At 40.1% G+C, this 14148-nt stretch overlaps 1 protein-coding gene across 4 annotated transcripts in view; it reads left to right on the forward strand.

The window, feature by feature from the left end:
- Positions 1-14148, forward strand: part of phactr2 (phosphatase and actin regulator 2) — a 44549-nt gene that overhangs the window by 20837 nt on the left and 9564 nt on the right. For 3 of the 4 annotated variants that reach the window (XM_035605873.2, XM_035605875.2, XM_035605874.2), the window contains exons 2-4: positions 4356-4541; positions 10395-10469; positions 11151-11291. In XM_035605873.2, the coding sequence (XP_035461766.2) occupies positions 4356-4541; positions 10395-10469; positions 11151-11291 (402 nt within the window). Of the gene's footprint in view, positions 1-4355; positions 4542-10394; positions 10470-11150; positions 11292-13688; positions 14029-14148 lie in introns of those variants that run through there. The other variant, XM_047334707.1, reaches the window with a different exon arrangement.

A 14148-nucleotide genomic window follows, 5' to 3' on the forward strand; every position in this document is an offset into this window, starting at 1 on the left:
CGAAGATAAACATTAAACTAGTATGTATTTCCTTAGTTTTCTTAGCATACATAAAGTCATTCCCATGTCCTCTGCTTGCTCCTTCTGTTTTGTCTGAAAATGTGTACATTTTTCTTTTCTTTTTTGGAAAATGTTTTTATATGACTAGCATTCAAAGAAAAAAGGAAATGGACAATTCTTGGCCTGTGCTAGAGGACAGGGTTACGGGAACAGTGTAATAAAGTGGCCCTCCATGCACTTTACTGACTCACCAAATTGATTGAGAGTAAAGTTGCCCATGTCTGAGATTTTTACGTGACTGAACAGAGTCATTATGAAAGTGTGCGACATACAAGTTCACTTAAAATCCATTTCCTCTATTACTGCATGACAGTTACACGTGTGTCATATCTTCCCTTTTCCTGAAAGCAGCCCACTTTACTGTAAGCGTGTTATCCAAAGTTAACAACAACCAACAAGTATTCATTTGGAATATTGTCCCTATTTGGTTTTCCAGTGGAGGTTTAATAGTTGGGCTAATGGTGATAGCTAAAGATTTTCCCATCATTAGCTGCTCAAATGCACCTATTGTTGTGATTTGATATCAACACAGGAACAGGAAGTGAGAAAGAGAGAGAGAGAGAGAGAGAGAGAGATTTGATTTTTAAAAACACAATGTTTATTTAAGATTTACAAGAGAACATCACGGTCCCCTACAAATGAAATGAGAAGAAAAAAAACATACAACAACAAAATAACAGAAAACCAGAATAAATCAGGTCATAAACACAGAGTGAAAGATGAGTTCTCCCTCCGTCACTGAAAGAGAGAGGGAGAGGGAGAGAGAGAGAGAGAGAGAGACTTAATTGGTGTCTGGGGAGGAAATGTACTGGGCTCTGCGATGCACTTTTCCACGTCTCACTCTTGGATTTTTTGCTCTTGCCATGTTGTGTATGCAAATGCAGCCAGGGTCATAACATGAGCAAGATCTGAATCGAAAGCAATTATTATAGCTACATGCCTTCTATGTTTTATACAGTGCATTCTTCAACTAAAGGAAAATGCTGTAGTAGTTGCATCCTCTGACTCTATTGCCTTTCATTATTGGAAGAAATGATGAGACGTCTGTTTCTTGACATAATAACTTTACTTACCTGTCCAATTCAACTCCTCTGTAGACCCAGATGCTTTAGACCCCTGTAAGTATTTCACTGTAATGTTAAAGATTCATCAATGAATAAGCAAAAATCATCATATTATGAATGACCTGTAATAAGACCCTGATTGGTGCCTGGTTATGTGACATCACCTTTTTTCAAACTCCGCACATAGACAAACGGACGTAGTCACCGGGTCTACAAAGTGAAGCCAATGCAGAATAGAACTTTATTGTCCACCAGGGTGGAAAATTGTCTTTGCCTCACCAGGAAACGAACAGAGGCATGAAGACTGACAGTCGTACAGTACACATAGAAACAACATGACTACTTCTCGCTTGATTTATAACGTAAGCAAACATTTTCCTGAGAATGTTATGGTCTCAATATCTAGTTTGAAGTCTTCTTCAATATGGCATGACGTTCATTGAGTGAATTATGTTCCTATTTGGAGGTAAATAGACAATAAAGCACGTTATGCATTGGGACATGGATACTGTGTGATTCACAGCTAGCACCGTCCAGTCGGTGCATGGTTGCGGGTTTACAGTAGCTGGATGTGTAGTGGACGAGCTCTCAGTCAGTACACCCCCCCCACACACAATCCTCCAAATATGGTTATTTATGGTTTCGGAAAAAAGCAAGATGGCTCCGGTCAAATTACTAAACTCGAGGCTTCAAAGAGGCAGTGAGTGACATCACCGTGGCTTGCCACTTGACACAGCCCCACCAAGTAAATCATGATAAGAACCAAAACTGTGGCAACTTTTGGAAGAAACATTTGTATCACTCATAGTAAGAAGTTTTCAGGGCCTTTAAAACTGTATCTCGTTACATGATATAATCCAGTATGGTCTTTCGCACTGATCCATCATAACCTTTACAGTTATCAGTTTCAGCTAATTTCCATCAGTCAGGTGTATCATGCACCAGATGGCTACCGTTATCTAGCAGTGACATCAACAATCTGGAGCCAAACAATCAACAGGGTGCCAGCTGTTTTCTGGAGGTTGGAATATGGATTTGCTCCACCAGATATACCTGACGAGAGAACATTACAGACGAGTCTTCAGTCAGTTGAATCAAACAAGAGTTTCGTTGCCAGGGGGGCGGGTTAGGGCTATGCAGAGGAAAAGAGATGGGTTTTAAGGCGGGGCTGAAAGTGTTGAGGGACTCAGGGTCATGGATCTCTTAGGGGATTGAGTTCCAGAGCCTGGGAGCAGCCCTGGAGAAAGCTGTCCCCGAGGCTGCAGAAGTTGGTTTTGGGGGTGGAGAGTAGACCGGCAGAGGTGGATCTGAGGGACCGAGTGGGTTGGTAGGGGGAGAGCATATCAGTGAGGCATTGGGGAGCGAGGTGGGGGAGGGCTTTGAAGGTGAGGACCAGGAACTTGAAGGTAATTTGGTGGGAGACAGGGAGCCAGTGGAGTTGTTTTAGGACTTGGGTGATGTGGTGCCAGGATTTGATGTGGGTGATGAGACGGGCGGCTGCATTGTGGACCAGTTTGAGTCTATTGATGGAGCTGGAGCAGATGCCATAGAGAAGTGAGTTACAGTAGTCAATGCGGGAGGACATGAAGGCGTGGATGAGTCGTTCGGCAAGCCTCTCAAAGAGAATCGATTAAAAGCATAAAAAAAGGCACTGATGTCTTTTTAACCAACATTGACTGTGTTTCTGTCAGTAGGTCACAAGTTGTTGTATGAAGTTTTGCTCACATTGGAAGTTGTGAAGGATGCTGTGATACTCCGTTGAATCATCTCCCTCTCAGTTATTCGATTGGGTGATGTGTGTCTGTTGAAGAGATGAGAGCAGCTTGTCTAAACTACAGTGTTACACTGATGTAACGCATCACGTATGACGTATGTGACGTAGGTGGTCCAGTTGTTTTTTACCATATGAAAGTCAGTATTTAGTATTTCCTTCAGTATTTAGTTCAATCTCCCGTACTTTGTAAAACTGGCTAGTTGAATCATATCACTGCAGCAGCTGTTGAAACTAAATTGTTTCAGACTTGTGGTTAATGCTCCAAATGGCTTTCCACACAAAAGGTCTTTTCATGCAAAAAAAAAAACCAGGAAGGACATTGAGTATTTCAAATGAGAACAGGGTTGTTGTCAAAAAGACTGAAGAAGCAACTTTTTTTTATATTGGATAGAATATTTTTGGTGTGTTACAGGTCTCTGGGTGTACTATAAAAAGTTGTATAAAGCCTTTTGTGGCTCCACAGGGAGCTCTGCAAAATCGTATAAATTGCCTCATATGATGTCATTTAAGTCAGTCTTTGTTGTGGCTGTCGACAAAAGCATCGGAGGGGCTGCGTGCACATTATATATATGCTACTATACATATATACAGTATATATACATACTATAGGCTTATTAGTGCTGGAGTTTCATGACGATACAGAAAAAAGAATGCCTTTAGTATAAAAGACGATATCTCTGGTTACGATCCTTTTTGTTAAAAGAAATCTGTCCACCGAGAGCCAACTGTTGATTCATAAATTCATGCCATATCTGTAGACATTTTGTCTTGTCGTAGTAGGAGAAATTACAGCTGTCATTGCATTAATATTAGTCAATTCATTTCAGCTGTCACCGTCAGCTGTTTCACATTAGCAGGACCCCGAAACCAAAACAACTAAATGGAATTCAGCCATCGTTGATTTTATGTATTGTGTCTAATATGCCTGTGTTTTTGTCCGCCTGTGACATGTCAAGATGTTTTCTGTGAAAAAGTTGCCCCTCACATCCTTTTGATGCGATTCATAAACTCAGAAATTATAAACTCTTGGACCCCGCTGGGCGACTTGAGTGATTCAGCAGTGTTATGTGGCGGAAAGTTTCTCAGTTTGAATCTGAGGAATCACACGCCACCTTTCTTTCCTCTGTAAGTTTCCAGTATGGTACACACACACACACCATTCAGTCACTGCAGTTTTCCAGAAGGTTCACAGCACATCTAATCTTTCAACAGGAAGAGGAGGAGTTGGGGAAGGATGGGGAACTTGCCAGCCAACACACACACACACACACACACACACACACACACCAACACACACACACACACACACACACACACTGCAAATACTGTACAGAGACGGAGTAAGACATATTCACACTTTGAATTGCAGAGTGGGACAGATTTATGTAGACTATATGATTTATTGTGAGCCTTTCTAGCTGCTGCTTACCCTGACCTTGTGTTTTTGTATCTTCTAGTTGATGGGTTGGAGAAATCGTCCTCGTTGGCCAGTTGTGACGTGGTGGTTGAAAGCGCCACCAATGCCCAGAATGCACCTGCATCACGGCCACAGCGGGGGAAGCTGTCGTCACTAGGAAAACTGTTCAAACCCTGGAAGTGGAGAAAGAAGAAGACCAGTGACAAGTTCCAGGACCTTTCCAAAGGTGAGGATGTCTAGTGTTTCGGTTGTCTATTAACGACGTTGCATGAACAAGCCCACGGGCGTCCGGCACTGAAGCAGTGTCGCTCCCAGGAGGGCTTTAAAAGGAACGGAGTGAACAGGTTAGTCTTGCTTATTTATTCGTGGAGTGTCATACCTCCAGTCACTCTAAATGTTTTCAGGCTACTGTCTGTGTGTGACTTAGAAAAAAAAAACCTTTAAGAAAAGAATAGAAGGTATACAGTAAGTTACTCAATAGGAAGTCGACCTTCAAGCTCCTTTTTCAAGTTAATTTCTCAGATGTTTTCTCCTTTCTCCTCACGTTGGAGCATCGTTGTATTACATGTACTTGTTGTTAAAACCTGTAGTACTAAAATTCAATTAAATTTTATTTGTATAGCGCCATATCACAACATACATTGTCTCAGGGCACTTTACATAGTGAGGTCAATATTACAATATTACTTCTTGTTCTCGAGTGAGGGGAGGATGGAGCAGGAGATGTGGGTGTTGTACCGTGCTGTTGTGGTGAACTGAACGTAAGGCTAAGCTTTCAATCTTCCAGTCAGTCTTCATTCTGACCTATATCTATGGTCACCTTTGGGTAATGATCAAAAGAATGAGAATGCAGATACAAGCGGCCGAAATGAGCTTTCTCCTTTTGATGCGTGGGGTCGGTGAAAAAAATTGGGTGAGGAGTTTGGACATCTGGTCGGAGCATGGATTAGAGTCGCTTCTCCTCTGCGTCGAAAGGAGCCAGTCGAAGTGATTCGGGCACCTGCTCAGGAGGCCTCCTAGGCGCCTTCCAGTAGTGGTTTTTCCGGGAACACCCAAGTGGAAGGAGATTTCAGGGTAGATCCAGAACTCGCTGAAGGGATTATGTATTCCATCTGTTCTGGGAATGCCCCCACCACCTTTGAAGTATTTTGTCTTTTTGATTATCTTGATCTAACTGCTCAGGTGTGAACTTAAAGGAGACATATTATGCTCATATTCAGGTTTATGATTTAAATTTGGGTTATTACTTGAAAAGGTTTACATGCTCTGATGGCTAATTCGGCAAATTTAACTTTGACGACCTTTTACATACACTAAAAACCTATACAACACTAGAGAATAGGTAAGGGTCTCTTTTGAGCCATTTTCACGATTTTCATTTAGAATAATATTCCATTTAAAGATATACAACTTTGTTAAATCTTGATCATTAATTTGCCTATTGGTCACTATGGACGACCATCACATAACTTTTATTCAAATGCATTCATTTTTCCTACTTTTTTCCTTCTTTTCTTTTTTTATTGACATTCATCATCAAGACCAACATTATATGCATTCCAGATATTGTATATACACATCATATATTCATATTTGTCACAATTATCAAAGTCATATTTCTGTGTGTGTATAAAATATAGCAACCAAACACTAAAACAAAACAAGAACACTATGAACAGTCAGGGAGTGATAGTTCCTTTACAAGCTGATCATTGATTTGTGAAAGCAAAATCAGGCCTACGGAGTGTAACCCATTACAATTAATGAGTATAAGCCATTTTTGTCAGTAAGATTCAAATTGTTCTAATTTATGATTGACAAATACTGTTATCTTCTCCATTTTATACTGTAAATGTCCATCGTAATTCCCATCCATGCATTTAAGCTTGGGCTCTCCTGTGATAACCATTTCCTGGTAAGAGATTTTTTAACAGCTACCAGCAGTACATTCATTAAGTACTTTTCTCCTTTCAACCAGTTCTGGGGTATACACCCAAAATATATGGTCTTACTTTCTAGGGGTACTTCACATTCAAAAATATCTTGTAGTGCGTTGTGTATCCCTCTCCAGTAATCTTTAATAACATGACAATCCCAGAAGATATGGTGATGGTTTGCATTTTTGTTTCCACAGTTTCTCCAGCAGACAGGGTTTTTTTTTTTATCATAGTGGGATTTCTGTGAGGTCGTAATAAAATATCTTATCAGACTTTTCCAACCAAACTCCCTCCATTTCTGTGACCTGGTGCACTGCCATTGATATCTCCATATTGCTGTCCATTCTTCTTCAGATATACTAATCCGCCCTTCCCTTTCCCACTTTGTTTTAATATATGAAGTTGAGTGTGTTTTAAGATTTAACAGACCCTTATATAAGAATGAGATAATCTTACCCCCAGTATCGGAATTATATGCTTTCCTAAACACTTCCATCAAATATGCACTTGCCCCTGTTACTCTTTTCAACTTCAAATGAATATAATGCCGCATCTGGAGAAACCAGTAAAAATCTTGTTTTTCTAGAACGTGTTTCTCTTTGAGTGTTACAAAACTGAGCAGTTTTCCTTCTTTCATTACGTTGCATAGAGCTATTATTCCTTTAGCTGTCCAGTCCTTGAATCTAGTATCCAGTTTATTAGGTGTAAAATCTGAATCATATGCACACCATTTAAGGCTCGCTATATCTGCCTCTAATTTATATTCTTTTATAATAGTTTTCCATGATTTAAAAATCAGTTTCACCCATGGGTTATCAATAGAATAAATGTAACTTTGTAGGTTATTATCGGCTATGATTGCCTGTATGGGGATGGGCGATAGCCTCTCTTCAATACTTTTCCATTGAGCATTGTATGATGGGTTGCACCAGCACAAAATAGCTCTCATCTGTGCTGCAAAATAGTAATCTCTAAGAAAAAGTAGGCCCCATCCCCCCTTCTCTTTGGCTAGTTGCACAGTTTTGAGACGAACCCTTGGTCTTTTACTCTGCCATATGTATCTTGATAACATTTTGTCCCATTCATCACATTGGTTTTGAGTAATCGCTATTGGTAGGGTCTGGAATAGATACAGTAAAACAGCCTGGGTAATATATTAATTTTAATGGATTCAACTCTCGAGCTGAGACCAAAGAAAGGGATAAGGTTCCATCTCGCTATGTCTTCCTTAATTTTTTTTATTTATAGGCAAATATTTGCATTCTGATAATTTTGCCAAGTCTTTTGGTATATGTATGCCCAAATAATTGAAGGACTCTGTTTGCCATCCCAAGGGGTACCTGCTCGTAATTTCATAAGATGGGTTGTACTTATATGAAAGTAATTGGGTTTTACTTATGTTGATCTTATATCCTGATAGTTGACCGTATTGTTAGAATGATGCATCAGTTTAGGTAGAAAATATGTTGGTTGTCCTAGGTAGATCAAGATGTCATCTGCATAACATGCTAGTTTGTGCTCTGTCCCTTTTACAGTAATTTCCCTAATATCTTTATTTTGTCTGATGTATTGAGCTAAGGGTTCCAAATCTATGTTAAACTCTATAGAGGAAATCCCAACTGACTGAGTCAAACGCCTTTTCTGCATCCACGCTTATCCTTCGTATATTGTCTTATGTTTGGCGTTGTCATATAAAACCCGTCTGGTCATTCTGTATCAGTGTGGGTAGGAACTCTTCTAATCATTTGGCCATGATGGAAGTAAATAGTCTATAGTCTACATTTAGAACAGATATCGTTCTTAATGACCCACATTCCAATTTATCCTTGCCCTCTTTTGGTATGGCTGAGATTATCGCTTCTTTCCAACTGGGTGGCGTTTGTGCCTTTTTTAAAGCCCAGTTTTGTGTTAGGAGTAGGACAGGTGTTAATTCATTCCTAAATTCTTTATACCATTCTGCTGTATAACCATCTGATCCTGGTGACTTGCTTAATTTAAGCCTCCTAATTGCAGCTCTTAGTTCACCTTCAGTGATCTGCAATCATCATTTGGTTTTGTTCTTCATTCAAAGTGGGCAAATCTAGGAATGTGTCAATTTGGGTTGTGTTTCCCCCTGGGACTCTTGTGTATAGTGTCCTGTAATACACTTCAAATGCTTCCTGAATTTCACTTAGTTTATTCTTGTTCCCTTTTGTCCTTGGATCCTTAATTTTATGAATTGTAATTTCTGCTATCCTTTTTTTCAGGTTCCATGCCAATATTTTCATGGACTTAGATCCACTTTCATAGTGTCTCTGTTTCAGAATCATAAGATTCCCCCCAATGTATCCTGAGACAAACCTAATTTGTGTTTTCCTTCTAATTCCTTCAACTTGTTTGTAATTCCTCATATTTTATTCCTAATTTTTTTCTTGTATGAAGATATTGCTATGATTTTCCCTCTTAACACAGCCTTCAGAGTACCCCATAGAATGAGAGGTGAGACCTCTCCATTATCATTCAGCTCTAAATAAAGACTAATTTATTTTTAGATTTTTTCTTTAAAGTAAGGATCATTGATTAGGCTTGAATTTAATATCCAGTTGCTGTTCTTTGGTCGCAGGTTAAGATCAACGGATAGATATATAGGTGCATGGTCATTTAGATATATTGTCCCAATTCCACAGGTATTTATCTTTTCCAAATGTTATAAAATAGTCTGTCCTTGTATATATGGAGTGGGGGGCAGAATAATAGGTGTAATCCCTTCTGTTGGGGAAATGGTCTCTCCATATGTCGATCAGACCAAAATCTCCAAAAAGTGTATTCACCCTCTTATGTGAGGATTTTGTATCATCATTTTTCCTACTTGAAGAGTCTAGCTTTGGTTGTAAGTGTATATTTAAATCACATCCACATATTAAAAGACCCTCTTTTTCCGTTACCATGATATCAGTGATTTTCTGAAAGAAATTAATATCACTTCCTGGGGGTGCATACACATTCAATAGAGTAACCAAATTCCCATCTATTTTTCCCCTTACTAAAATAAATCTGCCCTCCCTATCACACATTTCGAATAATTTTTCAAAAAGTAACTTGTTTGAGATGAGAATAGCAACTCCTCTCCAATGCCCTGATTTATATGAAGAGAAAAACCGATTGTTGAAGCCCATTCTCTTTAGTTTTCCATGCTCTTTGTCAGTTAAATAGGTTTTCTGGAAGTATGCCACATGGGCTTATTCCTTCTTCATTTTGGTTAAAATTTGACTGCGTTTAACTGGATTTAACAGTCCATTGACATTAAAAGAAATTCATTTTACGTGCATTTATCTGTCGGTGTGTCATTGTACTCAATGAAATAAAACAAGAACAAAATAAGAAAATAAAACAAGAACAAATAAAGAAATATAAATGGAAAAAAGGTAAAAAAAAAGGGTGTGATTCCAAAGGCTGGGGTCTGTAGTTGACCCTGGGCTGAGCTAGAGAGAACGTCTAGCTGAGGGGGAGAACCTCTCCCACCTGTGTGCAGAGGGCCCCCTGTGCAGCACCAAAGAGGATGAAAAAAAAAAGTTTCCGTCCATTACACGGATGTAACTTCTCTATGCATTCTTCCCGTGTATACATTCGCATTTAGATGGGGAAAATGAGTGAATACAAAAGGTGAGATGGTGGAAAAACCATCTTTAAAATGTTGAATCTTCATTTTGTTTGGAAGTTAAAGGACAAATGGACATTAATATGATTTAACATGGAGCGTTTGTCAGTGTTTGGCCAATGTCCATTGTTATTTGTATTCAGGTAGTGACCATTGTAGGCTTTATGTGTTGGGAGGCATGTAAGGATTCTTTTCTGATAATCTAGCACATCAGAAAATAGTGTTTAGTCCCGAGAGCCCCGGGTGGTGTCTTCAATCTCCCAGTTTCCACCAACCATTTGTCCAAAAGACGAAGCATTCTGCTCGTTCCTCATCTGCGAGGTGCTGTTGTGTTCACTGTGAGGCAGGATGTTTTTGCAATGAAAGGAGGAACATAATGTAGCGGTCGTCAACGCTTTAGCAGATTTCCGTGTAAATGAATCGCTGTCGAAGACGAGATGAAGCGAAACCAAATAGAATCCCCCTGTTTGAGCATATATTGACCATGACCATGTTTATTTCTCAGTTCTAGAGAGAAAAATCTCCACCAGACAAACGAGGGAGGAGCTCATCAAGAAAGGAGTTCTTATCCCCGACCAAGGTTCGTCTTATCATTCATTTCCACATTTCTTCGTTCCTTTATTTATTAGAGCCCGGCCAATATGGATTTTTTGAAGGCCGATACCAATTCAATTCAATTTTATTTGTATAGCACCAGATCACAACATACATTATCTCAAGGTACTTCACATTGCAAGGTCGAAACCTCACAATATCACAGAGAAATCCAACAGTTCACACAATGAGCAGGCACTGGACCTTCTACCAATTTTTCTGCTGATATGTGTATATATATATACATATATATGCTTTTTGTTGTCAATGATCCTTAAGATGTCGTTATCAAACCCTTACAACGAAGAAATGTAATTGAGGCTTGATATTTTAGAGTTTGACCAGAAACTTTATTATAAATAACTTAATAAAACATAAATACAACCAAATATGTAGAACTTTTTCATGTAAAATGTGAACATAAATGCACAACGCTAAAGCATCTTGAGAGGTTCCATAGTGATTTGTTTTTTTTAACAATAATATACATGTTCCTTTTTTTTCTGTGACTAAATGTCACCAAATATAGTGAAATGATGTTATGTCTCCTTAAGAAATGCCAAAGTGGTATAACAAATTTGATTTTGTGCATTTGAGCAACTGAACATTACTGAACAGCAGAGGATTTCCAATGCAGTTAGTTTTTTGTTTTGTTTTTCTCTTCTAGAAGACCCAGTTGGCAGTCAAAATCTCAACGGCCATGCCACATCCAGTGTGACATCAGAGGAGGTCAAGGTTGACATCGAGGCCCCAGAAACACTGCTGCAAGAAAAGGCCACTGTGCCAGTCAGCACTGAGGACAAAACAGGTAACTTCTGGATGAGGGACGGGGGGTCATACTGTGGCCCGTAACGCAGACATGAATGGAGCCCAGGGGCGAACCCTGAGGCTCTTTTGGCTGCTGCTGTGTGGCTCGTGACTGTTCTACTGGTGGTGTTTTTTGTTGTTTTTTTACATTACTGTAATGTTTAGATTTTTGCCCCGTTATTTCAGCAAAGCAGCTCTCAGTCCAAGAGTCATCTGTTGTCGCTGTTGCCGTGAATGTGCCTGTCTTTTACGTTGATGCGTCAACGCTCACCTTTCTTGGACCCTTAACAACACACATGCCAAGTGTGAGACTGATAAGAAGAACGGTTCTCTAGATGTGACGGACGGCCTGAATTATGAGCAAGATTAGTAAGAGGTCTCCAGCAGTGGAGAGTAGCCTCTCTGCTGCCGATATATATATATATATATATATATATATTAAAAATGTCTGAAAATGAACCTTAATTTCTTTAAAGAGCACAAAACATATTCATGGTAGTGGAAATTAAATGAAAATCATAATACAGACAGAACTATGGTCTTGAAAATACAAATTACCAAAAAATTCCTGCAAGTATGAATTTCACTATTTATGTTCATTGTACGGTTAATTGTTCTTTGCTGTTATTGGTTTTTTTTTGCAAAGAATTATATTTTCAAATGAAGCTACCTTTCCCCCTTTTTTATGTAATAGTATGTGGGAGGGTTTTTTAAGGATATTAATGGTGGTGATCATCATTCATATCGATACAACCTGTGTTTATGATGAATTTCTTCACTACAGCACACAATTGTTTACAAGACTATAAAGTTCTTATAGATCTAGCCTCCTCAATTGCTATCAAAGTTCACCAGATTGATGGATTTAACTTTGAAACATACAAAATGTTTTCTCCCGGACCCCCTTACAAGGTCTGACGTCCACCCACCATAGTCCCACAAAATCCTTTGGGAAACTGTGAACCCTACAGAGGCGTCTACAGAAGGTGACTTATTGGAAGATACATGTGGCTCTTTGCAATGGTGTTGGGTTTTTGTTTGGCTCTTTATGAGTTGGCCTCAAAAATGGCCGTTGACATACCTCATGGTGGGTTGCCACTTATACTACACATAGAAGGGAAACATGGAAATAAACAACAAGAGGAAAAGAGTGCATATTAAGGATTATGCTTATTAAGGTTCTCAGTCATCTAGGACATAGTAATCCAAGAAACGTTGAATCGAGGGCAAGTAGACGTTTCACCTCTCTTCAGTTCTGACTGACTGGTGAGGAGGCCGAGCTGTTGAACCCCTGTGGGATTGTAATCAAGGCCGTTGGTGTCACTCGAGTCGGTCGATCCCAGCTTTCGCCAGTCTGCATGCCGATGTGTCCTTAGGCAAGCCACTCCAGCAGTGTATGAATGTGTATGAATGATAGGTAAAATTCATTTGCAGCATAAACATCTATCATTTTTTGAGTCACATGAGGCCAAGCGTGAATTTTCAGCACTGTAGGTTCGAGAATAAGGGATGGCTTCTCCGCTCTGATGTGGTTGGGTATCTTCACTTCTCTTTCAAACCACCTGTCCTCCCTTTATAAAATAGCATCTTATTCAGAGATGTTGTGTCGTATATTGTACATTTATTTCAGTAAATATTATTCACAGAAGCGTTGCTTTGTGGCTCTTTAGCCATTCGCGCTTAGGAGCTAAGTACCAGAAATAGTTTTGCGAGACAACCGAGCAGCTACTAAATGTCCAAGTGTTCAAAATGCATTCACTCTCCCGACCAGAGAGTGGAACATTCCATGATAATCAGGGAGGTGAGACTTTTACAGGTCTGTAGCAATTCCATTTCATATGCTAGAACTGAATGTTGTAGCTTTTTTTTTCGTAGCTGTTGGATTCTCTGACGTTTTTTTCTCCCCCCTTCCAGTCGTGGAATGTATTTGTATCGACTGCAGTTTTCTGCCTGACATTGAATCCTCTGTGGGACCTCTGCCGGGGGCCTAATGTGTTCAAATAGATATTCCCATTACTGTATCACCCCACATCAGGTATTCTCAGTCTGAACTGAGCCGTATCTCCATGTCCTAATGCCTCCCCGCTCCCCCGGGACACCAGCAGCGTCAGATGGAAGAACAGTGGCCTAAGTGTTGTGCTGTTTTCATCCCAACCCCGTTATCATTGAACTCCGAGCCACTTGTTTGTTCATTGGTCAATAAAAACAGGAAGGCACAGGCAACAAACGATATAAATACAGTCACAGAGCTGTGCTCATGCTGGAGGTTTGGAAGGTTAATGGGTTCATTTTATCTGTTACCCTCATGGAAACATAATCATCATCATTAGCTCCATCCTCTTTATCTTTTAATCATATTTTCTGTCTCTGTTTGCTTGTCTGCATGTGCATTTGTGCATCTTTTTCGCAAAGATCTTTTTCCTCCCCGTCGATCTCCATGTTCACCTCTAAACGCCGTACCTTTTTCTTCCTGCTTCCTCTGCTCTGCCCAGAGAAGCGTGATACTAAACCCCTTACCCGGGCAAAGCAGGTACGACCTCAAGACGCCCAAGCCAAAAAGCTGCAGAGTGCGACTCTGCCTGCCTCTTCCAAACCTGCCGGTGGCTCTGCAACCGCAACCAGGCACAGGGAGGTGGCCCCGGGGACTAAAAAGACAACTAAAACCACTTGCAAGGCAGGCTCATCCACTCAGCCTAAAACTAACCTCCGGGGCACTAACACCACTAGCCGTGTGATTGGTAAGTTCGGCAAGTCGGAGCCTGAAGCTAGTTTGCCTCTTGGTGTTCGTGTCTGCCTGTCTGACTCCCTGCATGGAAAATGTGTCTCGTATCGCTGTCCGGAGGGAAAGAAGACTCACG

This window comes from Scophthalmus maximus, chromosome 10 (assembly GCF_022379125.1).
Source record: "Scophthalmus maximus strain ysfricsl-2021 chromosome 10, ASM2237912v1, whole genome shotgun sequence".
NCBI classification, from domain to species: domain Eukaryota; kingdom Metazoa; phylum Chordata; class Actinopteri; order Pleuronectiformes; family Scophthalmidae; genus Scophthalmus; species Scophthalmus maximus.